This window comes from Pipistrellus kuhlii, unplaced genomic scaffold (assembly GCF_014108245.1).
Source record: "Pipistrellus kuhlii isolate mPipKuh1 unplaced genomic scaffold, mPipKuh1.p scaffold_m20_p_3, whole genome shotgun sequence".
In the NCBI taxonomy this organism is placed as follows: Eukaryota; Metazoa; Chordata; class Mammalia; order Chiroptera; family Vespertilionidae; genus Pipistrellus; species Pipistrellus kuhlii.
The window spans coordinates 172,520,664-172,538,819 of NW_023425529.1; the positions used below are offsets into that span (position 1 = coordinate 172,520,664).

Consider the following 18,156-nt stretch of genomic DNA (forward strand, 5'->3'; position numbering starts at 1 on the left):
TCATTTTCATGGACTTTTCAATTGCATTTTAAAGAGAAATATTTTACTAAGTACCGTATTTTTCAGACCATAAGACGCTCCGGACCATAAGACGCACCAGTTTTTAGAGAAGGGAAATGAAGAAAAAAAGATTCTGAAACAAATAGTGTCCTAAAATATTTTATTAAACCCAACATCACAGTCATAAACACATGTAATCAACCCTGTAAAGTAAACAGCAGCATTTAGAACCATTTTAGAGCCGGGCAAGCACACAGAGACCACACAGAGCCAGGCAAGTAAAAAAACTTTTTTTTTTTAAGTATATGTGTAGGCTATATTTGGACCATAAGACGCAGGGACTTTTTCCCCCCACTTCTGGGGGGAAAAAAGTGAGTCTTATGGTCTGAAAAATACGGTATATATTGACCATTATTTAGCAAGTTACTAGAAATATTCAATAAAACTACTGAAAAGTAAATAAAGATGATTCAGAAACAGTGGAAAGATTACTCATCAATATATTTAATATACCAGGCAGGTTTAACCTAACATTTTGGCTTTTACAGGCAGCTTTATCAGCCAGTTTAATTTATCCTACTAAGAAGAAATATACACCCTGAAACCCAATTAAGTCAGCAGTGATGAAACCTGAAAGTATTTCTCCACAGTCCCTGTATCCAAATGATTTGCTCAACATAGAGCACTAAAAGGACACCATGGATGTGGATTGACCCTCTACATTTTCAACGATATCAAACGAAACCAGATATAGTAAGCATTAAACTTTAAATACTTATTGCAAAATTAATCCATAAAATGCTCATTTGAGCACAAGAGTGAGCATGGTAATGTGCTATTTATCTACAGTAAATATAGATGGCTGTTGCTATCTGCTCTGCACATAGCTATTGGACTCTCCCACTGCTGAGGCAGCAGAAGGAAAATTTGTCCACTTTCCAAAGAATAGCTATGCCATTAAAAATAAAATGACTATTTCAAAAGAGAGCCCTGCCTATTTTAACCAATCTGGTTTGAAGTAAGATTCAGCTATGCCTCAGGTGTTAGCACAAGACTCTTTCAGAGAAGAGTAAAGACTAGAGCATCTCCTGTTCTCTCCATTCACTGAGCAGAAATAAACTATTGCAGTTGAGCTGTCATGTATTTGGGGTACCACTTATAGCAGTTAGTCTAACCCCATGGTTGGCAAACTGTGGCTCGAGAGCCACATGTGGCTCTTTGGCCCCTTGATTGTGGTCTTTTAAAGAAGTGGCATTAGAAGAAGTTTAAGTTTAAAAAAGTTGACTCTCAAAAGAAATTTCAATCATTGTACTGTTGATATTTGGCTCTGTTGACTAATGAGTTTGCTGACCACTGGTCTAACCTAATACATCTACCATTAGGAAGGCAGCATTCCAAATGGGCAAAGTCAGATAAGCAAGACTCAGTGCTTGTTAAAAATCAGTATTTTTATTAAAAATAGCATTTATTGCTTTTCCTTGCTAAAAAAAAAAAAAAAAATTACACTTTCACTAGAAAAACAAACAAAATGAAGAAAATTCTAAGCATTAGTAATTCTAATGGCTTACTGTTAACATTGTTATATAGCTTTCCAGCATTTTATTTCTCTTTAGATTGACAGATACAGAGATGGGGAAGTGAGTGATTGATAGGTAAATAACAGTAATCATACACATATTGTATAATCCTCTTTTTCACTTGATAATATACTAGGTACAAATCCCTAAGTCTTTATACTTTCTCTACCTCAAGATGTTTTAAGACTGTAGAAAAATCTGTTACCTATCTATACAGCTATATTTAACCATTCTTTTGGAAAAAGGAAACAATATGTACATAGAACCCTAAGCTACTTAGTACGTGTGGATCAATGCATCAATGTGGCACAGGGTTCCAAGTTAGAGAAAGAACTGGATCAAACACTTGGACAGAAGTTGAGACATCTTATATTTCATTGTAAGGAGTCTGGATTTTATCCTGATGGCAACTGAAGAGCTTTATACAGGGTATAGTATGATCTTTTCTGTTTCAGAGAAATCATGTGAGGAAATAGTCTAGAGAATGGATTTATGAAAAGGAGAATAAAATAATTTTAAAAAAATTTAAAAAAAGAAAATGAGAATGCATGTGCAAAGACAAGAGGCTGTTACCATTACAGTAAGATGCACTACAGAAACAATGGAGTTGGGGCAGATGGGATGAAGTAGAATCAGTGCTATCTGGTCACCAAACTGACCTGAGGCAAAAGAGAAGTTTCTGGTTTGAAGTGACTGAGAAGACACTGATGTTATTATATGATAAGGGGATAACTGAATACATGTCAGCACCTACCACTCTGTCTGGTACAGAATAAGCTGCCAATCAAGAAAACAACTAGTAATAATAGCAGTGACTATAATAGTAGTAGAGGTAGTAATTTCATTATTTACAGATAAAGTGACAGGGGAGATGATGAAACACTATTTAAATGTTTAATAGAAAGTGTTTGGCCCAGCTAGTGTGACTCAGTTGAGATCAACCCTTGAATCAGGAGGTCAGGGTTCAATTCCTAGTCATGGCACATGCCCGAGTTGGGGGCTCGATCCCTGGGAGGGGGCTTGCAGGAGGCAGAAGATCAATGATACTCTCTCATCATTGATGTTTCTACTTCTCTTTCCCTCTCCCTTCCTCCCTGAAGTTAATAAAAAATGTGGTTTTTTTTAAAGAAAGAAAGTGTTTGTTAAACAGTTAGGTGGATTATCTGATAAGTAGTTGGATATATGAATCTGGAGCCTAAATATTGGGTTGGGCTAGATATGGATTTAAGAACCACAATTTATAAGCAGCACTGGATCTCCTGGATGAGATTAGCTCAGCCTGAACGTCTTCATATAGCAATTTAAAAAGTCAGATCAAAGTATCCTTTTGAGAACTTGTTTCTGCATTGCTTATTCTGTTCATGAAAGGACAAAAAATATATCATCTTCTTGCCCAAACCATGAGAATCATGAGCTGAAAAAGAAGGTCTGGTGCCCCAATCCAGCACCGAGGCTGGAGCCCTCCCCCTGCCACCAGCAGGACTAGTGCCATCCAGCTGGAAGCCACGCTCGGCTCTCTGTGCTGGCCTCATCTATTTCCACAACAGCGAGATTATTAGAACCAAAGCAAGCCCAGATATACATTTCTCTAATTAATAAAAACTCATAGTAAAAATCTTCTTTATCATTTTATTCAAACAAATGACTAAAGTTTTCTTACTTTATAAATTTATAGTCGGTGATTAATTGATTACTCACACTTTATAATTTCAAAGACAGGCCTGCAGAAACAACAGTATTTGCTTCTTGATGATGCCCATGAATACAAATAAATTAGTATTTAGATAGTAGAATGAAACAACCCAAAAAGGCAATGGAAGTAAAAAGATTTGAGGGAGAGAAACTACCTTACTCCTCTTTCAAACTGTCTGAAAGTTTCACAATTGACTTTCCAGGATTAGTCTCCTTAGAACAACACTAAGTAAGATTCTAGGAAACGAAAGACAAGCTGCAGGAGCAGAAGTGGTTTGTGACCGGGTCATTTCTGAGATGAGGACCAGATGCATTGGAAGGGACCATGAAAAGCATATTATTCTGACTTTTCAGTTTGCCTATTAGGGAACTGAGACCTAAAGAAGTGAGGTTATGTACCCCAAACCACACAGGTACTAAACTACAATCCTGGGAGTGGAAGAGTTCTGACTCTGATGATGGGGCATTTTCCATTTGTGAGTAAGCTGAGGAACTCCAAGTGTCTGTGCATAAGGATACTGTGGCCTACTGGATGATGCAAGATACATCACATTCAGAACATTTTGAAATACTTCAATTAAAAAAAAAAAATGCCTGGCCAGTGTGGCTCAGTTGGTGCTATCACAAATTTTCCTTATGTTATCATAGATAGATAGATAGATAGATAGATAGATAGATAGATAGATAGATAGATAGACATTATAGATAGATGATAGATAGATAGATTTATATATATATATATATATATATATATATATATAGAGAGAGAGAGAGAGAATGGAGAGGGAGAGAGAGAAGCATTGTCCCATGCATGGAGAGGTCACCAGTTTGATTCCAGGTCAGGGCACATGCCCAGGTTGCAGGCACAATCCCCAGTAGGGGACGTGCAGGAGGTAGCCAATGGATGCTTCTCTCTATTTTCAAGGGCTAGTGTGAGTATTTCCAGCAGGATCATTACCAGGTCTGCCATGGAAGCAATGGAATCTGAGCTGGCCCTGGAGAAGATTAGAATTTCCAGGGGCAGAAATAAGGAGGGAGATCCAGGCAGAGGCAAAGGCATAGGAACAAACAGGAGGACTAGGGGAGTGCATGGCCATTCACGGGGCAACTGAGATGGACAGGATGAAACCATTCTTATAGTAAACATGAGACAGATTTCATTTGGACTAAGAAGGACATTCAATGTCAGGTTCTAGAGTTAACTGTGACATAATCATTGAAAGTTCCTAAGCCAGGAAAGAATTCTAATAAAATTTAATATTTTAGAATGACTCATACCCCAATGCCATGTTTAAAGGAAGGTGATTTAGAGCAGTGGACAGAATAGAGGCAGGAAACTGTTATTCAAAAATGAAACATTAATGAATAAGTAAAATAGATTAAAAGATTCAGATACTAATACAAGTGTGATAAGTTGCCTTTCTGGAACACATTGATAGCAATATGAGTAGAAATACATATTCTTATGTATATGCAAGCTTACTTTTTAACCTTTTATTGGTTTTTATTAAGCTATTATTTGTTGTAATTTTGTCACTTGGTGGATTCAGATTCAGGAGCCTAAATTCTGAATAAATGCCTCTCTATTATTCCAAGAATGTTGGTCTCTTATTAATGACAGTCTAATTAGAGGCACTAAATTTGAGTAGAAAACAATAACAGGAAAACTGCTCACCATCCCTTCATACCCATTAGGATGACTTTTCTCAAAACAATAGAAAATAAAACACATTGGTGAGAATGTAGAGAAATTGGAACCTTTATGATTTGCTGGTGGAAATGTAAAATGGTTCAGTTGCTGTGAAAAACAGTATGGTGGTTCCTCAAAAGAGTAAAGATAGAATTAAAATCTGATCCAGTAATTCCACTTCTGGGCATATACATATACCCAAAATATCTGAAAGCAGGGTCTGTTGTTGTTGTTAATCCTCACCCAATGATATTTATTCCATCGACATTTTAGAGAGAGTGGAAGTGGGGTAGGAAGAGAGAGAATAAGAGAGAGACGTCAATGTGAGAAAGACACATCAATTGGTTGGTTGCCTCCTGCACGTACCCCGACTAGGGCCAGGGATTGAACCTGCAACACAGGTATGTGCCCTTGACTGGGAATCAAACCCAAGACCTTTCATTGCATAGGCTGGCCTATGTTCTAACCATGGAGCAATACGAGCCAGGAGGAAAGCAGGCTCTTGAATAGATAGTTGTATACACATCTTCATAGCAGTATTATTCACAATAGCCAAAAGGTGAAAGCAACCCGAGTTCCTTTGACAGATGAATGGATAAACAAAATGTGACTTATACACACAATGGAATATTAATCAGTCTTGAAAAGGAAACTCTGACATATGCTAAAAATGGATGAATCTTGGACATTATGCAAAATGAAATAAGCCAGGCACAAAAAGGCAACTACTGCATTTTGCCACTTAATGTGAGGTCCTTCTAGTCAAATTCATGGAGACAAAAGTAGTTACAAGGGGCTGGGAGAAGAAGAGAATGAGGACTTCTTTGATGGGTATAGAGTTTCCATTTGAAAGATAAAAACGTTCTGGAAAGGAATGATGATGATGGCTGCCCAACAATGTGAATATTTAACGGCGTTGAACTGCATACTAAAAAATGGTTAAATTGGTAAATATTATGTTACCACAATTTGGGGGGAAATCTGTTCACCAGAATAAGACTACCTTCCATCATGCTCTAGCTTTTATTAAAATCTTCAATCCTATGAAAGAGAAGTTGCTAGTGTTTCTGAGGACCAGATGTGAGCAATCTAGATGGATGGGAGAGAGGACAATGAAGGAAGAGTGTCTCAGAAGTGCCCGGCTGCCAAAAAAGTAGAGAGCATGGGCAATATCAAAGCGGTGACCTTTCGGTGCTAATGACAGGACAATGATGCTACCACTCTCCCTGGGAGTCACCAAGGAGCCCTACTCACCAGAGTCACCTCCAAAGGGCAAAATCTAGAGATAAATCCTATTTAAAGCAAACTCAGCCATCCTTCTCCCCCTCAGTAGGAAGCTACCAGGTTCGGTACAGAGGTGCAGCCAGCACACTCCCTACAGGAAGATAAAGTGCTGCCACTGAGAACACATCTTTGCCTGTGGTGTCTCTGGGGCCACTGGAAAGGGAAGGGAAAGGATCTCATTATTCATCCAAGCCCCAATGAGCGTGTGCCATCCCACCTGCAGTTTAACCAAGAGCTGACAAGATGTTAAAAACAAAGGAGAAAAGTAATGCATCCAAGATCTTATTTTACTCCTTTTTTTAGGGACAAGAGCAGTACTTTTCCATATTCATTTAAAAGAACTGAACTTATTGGGCTGAGATGGCTAACACCTGTGGGGGAGGTCCAGGAAGAGCATGGGATGCGAGTACTGAGATCTAACAATAGCATCATAATGAGTTGGAATGATTTGAGAGTTGTTTTCCGAGCTGGGGCTATAGATTACACAGAATAAATAATGGAGGAAACACAAATTTTAGGAAATTAAATAGCCTTTCTCTGAAGTCCAAAGGTTGAAGCAGAGACAATTCTCTTGGTGGTAAAAGAAGGAATTGATTCCCTGGTAAAATATGGCTCCAAATACTACTTCCTACACGTACTCGTCTCACCAAAGTACAGACCTGAAGAGACAGATTCAGGAAAGAGTTCTTCCTTTTCCTTCAAAATGTAGTCTAAAACAGTGATTGCCGCTATCTAATGAGCTGGGGTGCCACAGTCAATTATTCATTTAATGAATTATTAAACAGGTATTCAATCTACACATAGCAATCGCGTTATAGGTGTGTAACAAGGAGGCATAAAAGGTACAAACAAATGGGACTACATCATATAAGGAGTGGTAGTTATAAGCAAGTGATTTTTAGTTAGCCCCTCTATGTTTTAGTTTCATTTGCCTTAATAAGAATTCCCAAGTTAGAGACAACATTTGGAATGACAGCATCACAGCGGTGGGCTTTCCACATTCAGCAAAGCAGAGGATGGTGCATCTCTCTCAGGTCTGGCCCCCATGCCCTGGGCTCCTGGGTACACCCACTACCTAGACTCCAGTGCCCTCACCCAGCATGTTCCCTTGTGCTGGGCTCAGTTCAGCTCACATATTCTGGCAAAGCAGAGCAAAAAGAAAGAAATTGAGTCCATCCTCTTGATTCTGTGGGCCTGGCATTGCCTCTGAAATCTGGCTATCAGCTCTGGAATCATGTGCCACCCAGAGCTGTTTTCTTACAGGTCCCAGCACACTGGGGCATATATCAAGGCCAGGGTCTTGGACTTTGGAGGGGAAACCTCTGAAGTGGAGATGAAGAAAGAGCACGATAGCATTGCTGTCCTTAGAGGATAATCAAAGAGTCTCTCAGGAACAGAGAGACCATCCACATTCACAAGAGACCTCCATTTTCTGTCATATTTGGACAGACGGCTGAATCCCAAGGTGTCAGGAGAAGGGCTAGTTAATGTGATGATGAATAGCAATTCTATACTTTGGTCTCTTGCAAACTAAGATCCATTCATGCAACCACTCACAGGGAAATATGAAAGGCAAACACCTGAGTTAGGATCTGACAGGACTATCTCCCAAATATAAGGTGACCAGATGTTCTGCTTTTGGCAGGACAGTTCCAATCTTTAACAATTTGTCCCAGGTCCCGCAGTGTTTTTAAAAAAGTCCCGATTTTTTGAAAGAATCTGTCCCGCCAAAAGCAGGACGTCTGGTCACCTTACCTATATGCCATCCAAGTGGTGAAACGAAATCTCTTCTCTTTGTTTTGTTTTAGTTATTATGAAAAACAAGATGCAGATGTTACAATACATGGTCCTAATGGGTGAACCAAGGTTAGAACCTAATTTTCAAGGAAACTATTTGCCATAGAAAACATATCCTGGTTCTCTTAAAACAAAAACAAAAAATAATAGTAGTAACATCAATTACCACTTACACATGTCTCTCAAGGATTCCTGGATGGCAAGTCTATATTGGGGGGAATTGTTTCAGATCAATTGGATCTATGCTCAACCTCATCAAAATGTCTTTTATTTTATCTTCTTCAATCTGGATGGGCCCTTTGGGGATGGAGAACCATGAGGAAAATTGCAGAAACAAGCCTGCCTCTCATACACTAAACCAGTGGTTGGCAAACCACAGCTCGAGAGCCACATGCGGCTGTTTGGTCCTTTGTGACTCTTCTACAAAATACCACGGCCTGGGTGAGTCTATTTTGAAGAAGTGGTGTTAGAAGTTTAAGTTTAAAAATTTTGGCTCTCAAAAGAAATTTCAATCGTTGTACTGTTGATATCTGGCTCTGTTGACTAATGAGTTTGCCGACCACTGCATTAAACAATACGAAAACACAACCTCTCTCTCAGTAAGACTTATGTCTGTAGTTTATAAATTCTCAAATAAGTCAGCTTTAGATTTAAAAGTATGACAGAATATAGGTATCACTACTCAGTTGTTCAAGTATTATAAAGTGACTGGTATTGGGGAAAGTAACTAGGTCATAGATTCATTCATAATGTTACTTTATTGGTATTGTTCACAAAGCCACAAGTACATGCACAAATTTAGAGCATTCGTATATGAATAGAAAACTGTCCACCACATTCATTCTGTTATTTAAAAACAAGAACATTAAAAATTCCTCTTATTTTGAAAATTTTGAGTAAGGCATGTCACATTAGTATTATTGCTAACAAAGTGCATGAGTAAGTAAAATCCCTAAATTTTTAGCTTCTGTTTCCATTATACACTTCCACTGAGTATAACCATCAATGAATCCCACTATTACTCATTATGTACTTTTTGTTTTCATTATTATCACTTATTTCTCTAAGGCTAATCAAAATACTCACTCAATCAGAGCTAATTATAGAGATCATCTTTTCATGATATTTGAGCATATCCAAAACAACCAAAAAAAAAACCAACCAAACAAAAAAAAACACACCAATTATTGCAAAGTACTAAGGGCATATGAGAGTTTGAGGATCTTTTGACATCTAGCCAGTTCATATATTGTCACCAAAATTAAAAAAAAAAAGGTTTTAAAAGATGTTACATTTATAATTGAGAAAAAAATTAACAGGGAAAAAAGGGGGCATTGAAGCAAAGATTTCCTGGACAATGAATAGATTATATTTGACAAGGGCATTAACCCGCCCAATCACGTCTTTTGCTCTCATTTGCTATAAATACACAGGCCAGCAGGAACACAGCTCATTGTTTTGACCCTCCGTGCTGTGTAAGCTTCCCAGTCTTACCTAATACATTAAGACATATGGTAAAGCACTCCTGGATTCAGAGGATTTATAGATCTCCCACAATGGATGAGAACTATCCCCTAGTGCTTGTCAAAAAGTCTAATTCGGATACTTACATTCTCCTTTTAAAATGTTTTTATTTTAAGGGGTTGTTTTCCCAAATGATCTATCTGGGTTTCATTTTTTAAACATAAACATTATAAAATACAGTTCCTATCCTCAACAGAAAGAAGTGTTTTAAATATGGTATAGGTTTTTTAAAGTAATATTTATACAGTTTAAAGAGAGCAGTCACAAACACTTGGGAAATAAAATTTACATGTGTATTTATGAAATAAAACCAGTCAAGCTGCATCTGTTCCTATTGCTACTTCCTTAATATAGATTTTATTAAAAATAATTTTCTTAAATGCTGGCTGAAAAATCCCTACAGCATTTTTCTCATTTTCATAACACCATAAGGTCAGCACTTTTGATTAAATAGTTATTGAAGATATTAGAATAAAATGGTGTTATTTATCATAAATATTTGATAAACATGATTACCTTGTCAATACACTCAATATCATATGATATACCAAATATTTAGATTGCCGTATAAAAACACAATTGATGTACAAATCTGTATAGCCCAATTATAGAGTTATTCATCATCAGTAATTTTACTCCTTTTTGGAAATTAGCTTCTGCCTAGTATAACATCAATGCTTTGAAAACTAAAAACACAGCACTTCAAACAATGATTTGAGTAACAGAAATTTAATTGAACAGCAAGTTATTTTGCAGTATGACGCATATAAAACATAGAACATCTCTTGGCTTGTTCAGTGAATAGCAAAAACAAACAAACAAACAAACAAAAAACACAAAGGCTGGCAAGAATTTCTATAACTATAAAGTAAATGTTATTTACCCAAACTTCCACTATAAAGCAACAAAGCTATGAAATTCTGTGTTGTTTTCTAAAATATACTGAACAATTTCTGTTTCAAAAGATCCTCTTTTTTTTTTCTTCTTCAGAGAAGAGTTTCTTTTTTACAGACACTATTTAGCTTAGAAAGTGAAAAAAAGAAATACTCAGGGAAGATTCCTATGAACCCAACACTAAAGCTAATCTGTTGCATGTGTAGTTTCTACACTAGTGAGCAACTTGTAGGAAGCAACACTGCAGCTGAAGGCGTGAGAGCTGGAAACTGCTCCCCTGGGCATGAGATCACAAAATGACTTTGCCTAACATCATGGCTCAGGCAGGAACAAAACCGTCACGCCCCCAGGGCAGCCTCATGTTGTTAGATAAGAACCCTCTGCTCCATCACTGTCCTTGAAATCCTGTGCCCACAGAAGCAGCTGAACAAGGACAAATCAACCCTCATTCTCTCTGTATATACCCCCTCTCCCTCCCCCTCCCCCCCCCTACACACACACCATTTGTTTGTGTTCCTTTGCCTGGTAGGTTCTGAATGACATTGTTAACTGTGACCTCACAACTGGATGAATTGACAAGTTTTCACACACTTTTACACCCAGCGTTTCAAGTATGGATTTACTGAGTTTACATTACACATCATAGCATACACTATTTACTTTTATCTTATCCTGTCACAATAACTACTGTAACCATAAAAATTTAAGAGAAATGTTTAACATGATTTCAGTTACTCTTTAGCTACATCTATGAGTCAATATTTCAAGCAATATCCTACTTGAAAAGTGCATAACGCTAAAATCAACAAACATACACAATAATTACACAAACCTAGAGCAGTAACCTCATAATTTCCTGATCTACTCAATTACACACGGGTTATTTCCAGTTCATTTAAAGACACACACACACACACACACACCTGCTATGCATAGCATGCCACAACTTAGAACTGTGTTTCCTTTGACTGGCAGATCAAAGGGCAAAATTACCTCCAGTGAAGTCTTTTTGCCTTAGAAGCACATAAACAGGATAGTATTTCTTCAGACAACATGATTTTCCCATTTCCAAACATCCTTGACACTTAAAGAACTTTGCCCCTGAAGCCTGACATGTATTTCTAGTGAAAACGCAAACAAACCAATGCTGTTACTAACCTATTGTAGTAAAGACCCTCAATCCTCAGCATCATCACCAACTACAATCCCCTTTATATAAACTTCCCACCATGGATAGTAAATGATTCACAACTCATATGGCTTGGGGTCAAGGCAAAATTCTTCCTGTATGGCATACAATAAAACGTCAAAATCGGATGATGGTGTGGCTTCCAAAGGGTTGTTTCAGACTCTATCACAGAACAGCATATGCTGCAGTACAAGGGTGTGGAGCTTTTGTGTTCCCTCATAAGGAACTCCCAGCAGAGCATCCCCGTGCTGTACAGTGACATCTACCAGCCAGACCCAGGGAATCCCCACATAAGCTCAGCTTGCTTCAGCACCACCTTCTGAGAACAGCTTCTGTCCACACAGCGGTGCAGTCCTAACAGGTCTGTGGCACCCAGCAAGCACTGCTAAGAGGAGGAAAGGGTGGGTGAGCAATACCCTTTCCGGTCCTTTAAACACAAGTCATTCTATATTCATTCACTGCAGGATAGAAGCACCACAAATGCCAGCCAGAAATTTAAATTGCCCATCCCAGCTACAAACACGTAAAGGAGCCGGCACACATTGCATCTCAGGCAGACTGGCCACGGCTTGATGCTGAGTTTTGTAAAAAGTCAGCGAACCCAACCATCTCTTAGACAGACACATAAAGACCTGGGAGAATGCTATGATGCATATTAGAATGTGTGATGTGCAATCGTGTAAATTTTTTTAGAAGAAGCCCTGTTACGTTGTAGTGATGGCGTGATCATTGGGAAATCATACAGATCTTTAGAACCTAGAAATTATTTTATCAACGCAATGCTACCTCAGAAAGGTCATGACTTTACCAACTAATCGCTCGAACCTGATCATATTAAGGAGCCCTGGAAAGAACACTTTCTGGTGGTCTCAAAAAGGTCTGGGAAACAGTCTGCTAAACTTTTCCACAATTCTTCAGGGCCTACACGTGTAGCTCCATAATGACATTCATCTGCTCTGATTCACTCCAGTGCCAAAATATACTCCAAACCAAAATATTGTGAAAACAAAAAAGGCTTGAAATTATTTCAGCTAAAAAAAGAAACACAACTTTATTATTACTTCTCACCTACACACACTCAAAAGACACAGACTATCTGTTGGACATCAAGCTGCCACATCTACAGGAACCTCAGGACGCTGTCCTTTCCTTATAAGGCTCTCCCCAGACACAGGCCCCTGACCCCTGAGGACTCCAAGGGAAGGCAAGGTGTTCAAACCCTGCTGGCCTCACCCTTCTTCCCCTCAAAGGAAAAAGCACCACCAAAGCAGCCACAGCAGCAGCAGTTCCCAACCAAAGCCAAGTTCAGTTCTGCACTCAGGAGGAAGCAATGAGTCCCTTCCCATTCTGCTTGGCGCAGGAAACCAAGGGATTAAAAAGTTTCAGGTGGCCCCAACTGAGCACCAAACTTGGTCCTCTCCTTCATGGCAAACCGGGAGAAAGGGAGCTGGCTGAGGTCTGCTTAGATAAGTCTGCAGCCCCAAGACACTGAACTTGCAACAAGACCGCCTCTGCTTCGCAGCAGCCGTCGAACCCCCTAGCCCGGCTGCTCGCTCGCCACCTCCCCGGAGCACGCCCGCCCCGGGGGGCGCAGGACTTACCGCACCGCTTGCACAGCACCCTGCTGACCTCCTTCTTGAGGTTCCGGCCGGTCTCCAGCGGGGGGAATGACGCTCGGAAGGCGGCCGGTGGCCGGCTGCTGCTGCTGCTGCCGTTGGCGTCGTCGGGCTCCATGAAGAAGATGTACCTGCTGTCCTCCTTGAGCCTTCCGCAGGACGGGAAGGCGGCGGGGTGGCCCCAGGCGCCCAGGCGCACGGTGAGCAGCGAATCCTTCTTCAAGCCCCCGGCTTTCACCGCCCAGACCTGGTGCACCTTCACCAGATAGGGGGGCGCCGCCTGGTCCCCCGGGGCTCCCACGCTGGGCGCCGCCGCCGGTGCGCTCTGCCGGGTGGGCACGGGGGTCCCGTTGGCGGCGGTGGTGAGCGCGTCCTGGGCGATCGGCGGCCCAGGTGTTCCCGGGCCAGCGGCTGGTGGCTGCCGAACGCCACCCCGCGCCCCTGCCTCGCCCGCCGCCGCCGCTGCCTGCCGGTCGAGTGCCCCCTGCTGCCGCCGCGGCGAGTGCACCTTCCCCTCGATCACCACCGCGGCGCGCCGCGCCAGCTCCTGCACCCAGCCCGCGCTGGGCGGGGACGAGGAGCACCCCGAGGCCCCCGCGGGAGCCGCCCCGGGAGCCAGGGCCGCCCCGGGAGCCAGGGCCTCTGTCCCCGGCAGCAGCAGCAGCAGAGGAAGAAGAAGAAGCGGCGGCGGCGGCGGCGGGCGGGCGGCGGGGCCAGGGCGCGGGGCCCCGGGGCCGGCGTCCCCGGAGCAGCGGTGCGGGGCGCGGCGCCACCATCTCATGGTGCGCGAGGTGCGTGCTTGCGGGGCTCCGGGCTGTCGGTTCAAAGGAGGGTGCCCGCCTCTCTCTCTCCACGGCTGCCTCCCTTTTCCTCTCTCCTCCCGCCCTGGCCCTCCTCCTGTTATTTATTTATTGGGGGGGGGGGGGGTGCAGGAGAGTTGTGTATGGGAGCTGGAGCTGGGAGAGCTGGAGCTGGAGGAGCTGGAGGCGGAGGAGGTAGATAGGACCGCAGAAAGGCGAAGAGGTATAAGGGCAAAATTAAATAAATAAAAAGATAAATAAAAATAAAGCAAAATGGGAAAGGAAAAAAAAAAAGCCGCTGCCTCCGCCTGGGTTGCTGGGAGTGACAGGTCCTCCCCGCGCCGAGCGCTGCTGTCGGGGCTGCTGTCACCGGAGGAGGACGCGGAGGTGGAGGCGCCGCTCGGCGGGCACCGGTCCTTTGTGCGAAGGGATGCTGCTGCGGCGGATGCTGAGGCTGCGAGGGAGAGCGCCCGGGAGGCGGGGTTGCGTGCCCGGGAGCCGCCGGGCCCCGCCAGCCAGGCTACCTGCGCGGCGAGCCCGCGCCGTCCCCATGCCTGAGCCGGTCCTCCGCGGTCCTCCCTTCCCCGCGCGCCTCCTCCCTCTCCGCCGCCCCGATGCTGCAATGGGCGGCCGGGCTGCAGCCGAGCAGGCTGCGCTCATTCCCGGGGAGCGAGCCGGCACCTGTTAGCCGCGCTGGGCGCCCGGACGCGCGGGGGAGGGGGGCGGTGGAGAGCCGGCAGGAAAAGGGGAGACCCAGGCGATGCGGGTCCTCGCTCCGGAAAAGTTTTGGGAGGACTGGTTAGTGGAGAGTCCAGGGGAGCCGCATGTTCATGGGAGACGAGCAGCAATCAACCAACTTTGCCTTCCTCGCGCTCCCCCGCACCGGAACGCGCGCACAGCCAGCGACACTCCAGGCCTGGCACTGCCCTCGCTCCATCCTTCCTCCGGGGACACTTCAGCCCTGGTCACCCCGGCCTCTCCTCCAGGTGAAATCCCTTTATGACGCGCGGGGCTGCTGCCATGAGCATTGTTGCTCAATAAGGCCGCTTGGTGTCAAGTTGGTGGCACTTTGTCAACTCGTCATTTTTTTTTTTAATAGATAAAAAGAACGGAAAGAGGTCTGTGGCTGCTGGCACAGAAGGTCCAGACATGAAGGTTAAATGTTATTCTGAATGCCAGCTTCCCCCACTCCAGATCCTTATTCCACCCCGCTCCAGCGCCCCCCTCCCCCTCCTTCTCCACTCCCTGTCCTGCAAAATTTAAAGGAGCTACTTTTACAGCAAGAATCCATTGTCTCCCATTGATGTTCTTTTTCAAGCAAGTACCACTCAACAGAGAGCACACTTGGGTGGAGGGGGGCAGAGAGGGGTGGAGTGTGGGGCATCTGTAATACTGTCAACAATACGTTTTTGAAAAAAGAGAACACGTTTTTAGCATTTAAAGGAAAATGTTTCTCTCAGGCTCTTGTATGGTGAAAAATATATTCCACAGCCTAATAAAACTGAAGTTGTTATTCAGTGGCCACTGAGAGCAGGCTGACTGACAGCGGGGGGGCTAGGGGTGGGGGACTGGAGGGGATGAGGGGATTGAGCAAAAAAGAGAGAAAGAGCTCATGACAAAGCTGATAAGAGCATGGTGGGGTAGAGGGGGTGGAAGAGGGTGGGGTGGTGGAGAAGGAAAATGGTATAGGGGGATAAATGGTGACAGAAAAAAAGAAAAGAAAGAAAAAAGCAAATCACTGTACATTTTCTTTTGTGAAAACACAGCCTGCATTTTTAGTACACAAAAGAAAAACACCTAAAAATTGTTTCAGAAATATAGAGAAATATCGAACTTAAATACCAAAAGAAAAGGTCATTTTGCATTTCGCATGTTTCTTAAATAACTATCCTGTCCGCTAACATGCAATATGAAGAGTAATTGTGAAAAACAGACCTTTTCATAGACTCCTCAGTCTCATTGAGAATATCCTGTTGGCATTGGGTAACCAATCACAGGCGCAGCTGCAGTAGCAGGGTCTGCTATGCCTGTTGTTCCACACCATTGCTCCTTACCCACCCAGTGAGAGAGCTTGTCCAAAGGATGTGTATTCCCTAACACATTCCCAAGTCAGCAAGTCCCCTGATAGAGCATCAGGTGACATCTGAATGCTTCTGTGACATAGGGCCACTTCAAGGTTCATAGCAACCTCTTCCTACGCTCATTTTGAGGAACTTGAAACAAAAAAACGTACTCAGGCCTTTGCATTACATACTCATCAGAATTCAAAATCCTGGCCACCCTGCTTGTCTTGCCAAGACCTTATAATTGCAGCTGCGAGAAAAACATACTGTCCTCCAAAAGTTGTTTCTATGCACTGTGTCTCCTCTGGCCTAGTGTATCCAAGACGCCATGGTTCACTTGAGAATGTGTCTCTGTCAGGTCCCTACCTGACCACCGCTGTGGAGGTGGGGGAGGAACTTTCAAAGCTTGGCTTTCTTTTTCTCCTGCTCTGAGTTCAGGTGCCAGTACTCACCAATTTGTAAAAGGCGTGGTACCTTTGAAAGCTACTCTCTCCACTTCAAGCTTAAACAAAAAAGTCATTGAATATTGAAGTATGAAAATACTTCTTTGATGTTTCAGCAAACTCACTGAAACTCAAAGACCAACAGATCACAGTAAACAGTCTGAAGCAATGTGGTACCATGGCAGCCACGCAAAGCGTGAGACAGAGTGATACCATGGCAGTGACCTGTGACCTGTCCTTTTTTCCCCTCTGGAGGGAACAGTTTATGTGGAAGAAAGACTGCACCTTTGTATAAAGGGGGGAAAACAAACAAACAAACAAAAAAAAAAACAAGTAGCCCTCTGGAAGCCACATCTCTAGAAACCATAATAGGAATTTTTCATGTTTGAATTCATTGAGAACCCAGTCACATTCCTGTTGACTCTTGTCACCATGGATACCCATGGCAGGCTACCCACCTCTCCTCATTTTTCTTTAAGTTCACCTTTTTATTTCAACAAAACCAGTGGTTTTCTTCTCCTCCTCACTCATGGTCTCTCTCGTCAGACAAATATGTTTTTCATCCTTCTCTATGTCACGACGTATGTCCACAATCTGAGAATGCGTTGGTTTGCACTCAGTTCCAGCACACCAATGTTTGTAAGAACACAGTCTTTCAGGAAGTCTTCAGCAAGCTGTCTTCTTTTGGCCAAGTTGCACTCCACCTTAGGGTTTACCTGTCGGGTCTTAATCCGACCCACAATTTTCCTCATTTGGGCTCTCAGCCCATATCAAGCATTCTGTCTGCTTCATCTCACATTGGTTTTCCTACACTCTAAAAAGTCAATCAGGTGTTCGCTTCGGCAGCACATATATCGATACTATAATAAAAAGTCAATCAGTCTCCCAGGTGTTGCAATACAGATTTCCACACCTGTCTCCAAACCACATACCAGGTATTTGTGGTCCTTGGGTAGCATCCTCATAGATGCAAGTAGACATCGATCGGCATGAGAACCCAGCAACTACTTGTTGCACCTGTTAGGCCAGTTCCCTGTTGGTGCCAGCACCATGCAAATAGGCCCATCCCCTCTCTCTAGGAATGGCTGATAATGGATGGGCACACTGGAAATAAGTCCATGTTTTCCCAGATCCACACTGTGCTATTCTAACCATATCCACCCACTTTGAGCAACCAGCCATCCCTGAGCTTGAAAAGCAGGGCTTCAGTATAGTTCTGTCTTGCAATCACGTCCATGACATTTTGCAGGGAAGTTTGCTTCATAAAAATTCAGAACTGACTTGGGGCAGTGTGACCTCTAACTGTAATTTCCTTCCTTCTGTAGGTCTCCACCTCTTGTACTTTGCATCTTAGCCAAATCAGGGTGTTCTTGATTAAAATTCTTCTCAAATTTGGGCAGCTCATCAAGATTACACTTCCTTTTAACTAGTTTTTTCCACAGAGTTTCCAAATGTATTTCCTGATAGAGGCCCTGCCCTACTTTCTCCAAATCAAGGTGCACTAAACCCTGGATCCAACCAGGGTCTCGGCAACTCAAATATCCTGACATGGTGTCAAATGCTTGCAGCTGGCAGTGAACCAAGTGG

At 42.9% G+C, this 18,156-nt stretch overlaps 1 protein-coding gene and 1 pseudogene across 9 annotated transcripts in view; both read right to left on the minus strand.

Annotated features, from left to right (window-relative positions):
• Window positions 1-14,220, minus strand: part of NRG1 (neuregulin 1) — a 955,286-nt gene extending 941,066 nt beyond the window's left edge. For 8 of the 9 annotated variants that reach the window (XM_045588892.1, XM_045588891.1, XM_045588889.1 and 5 more), the window contains exon 1: window positions 13,249-14,059. In XM_045588892.1, the coding sequence (XP_045444848.1) occupies window positions 13,249-14,044 (796 nt within the window). In that variant the 5' untranslated portion in view covers window positions 14,045-14,059. Of the gene's footprint in view, window positions 1-13,248 lie in introns of all 9 variants that reach the window. The other variant, XM_036458252.2, reaches the window with a different exon arrangement.
• A 3,182-nt stretch (window positions 14,221-17,402) lies between these two features.
• Window positions 17,403-18,156, minus strand: LOC118730361 (annotated as a pseudogene).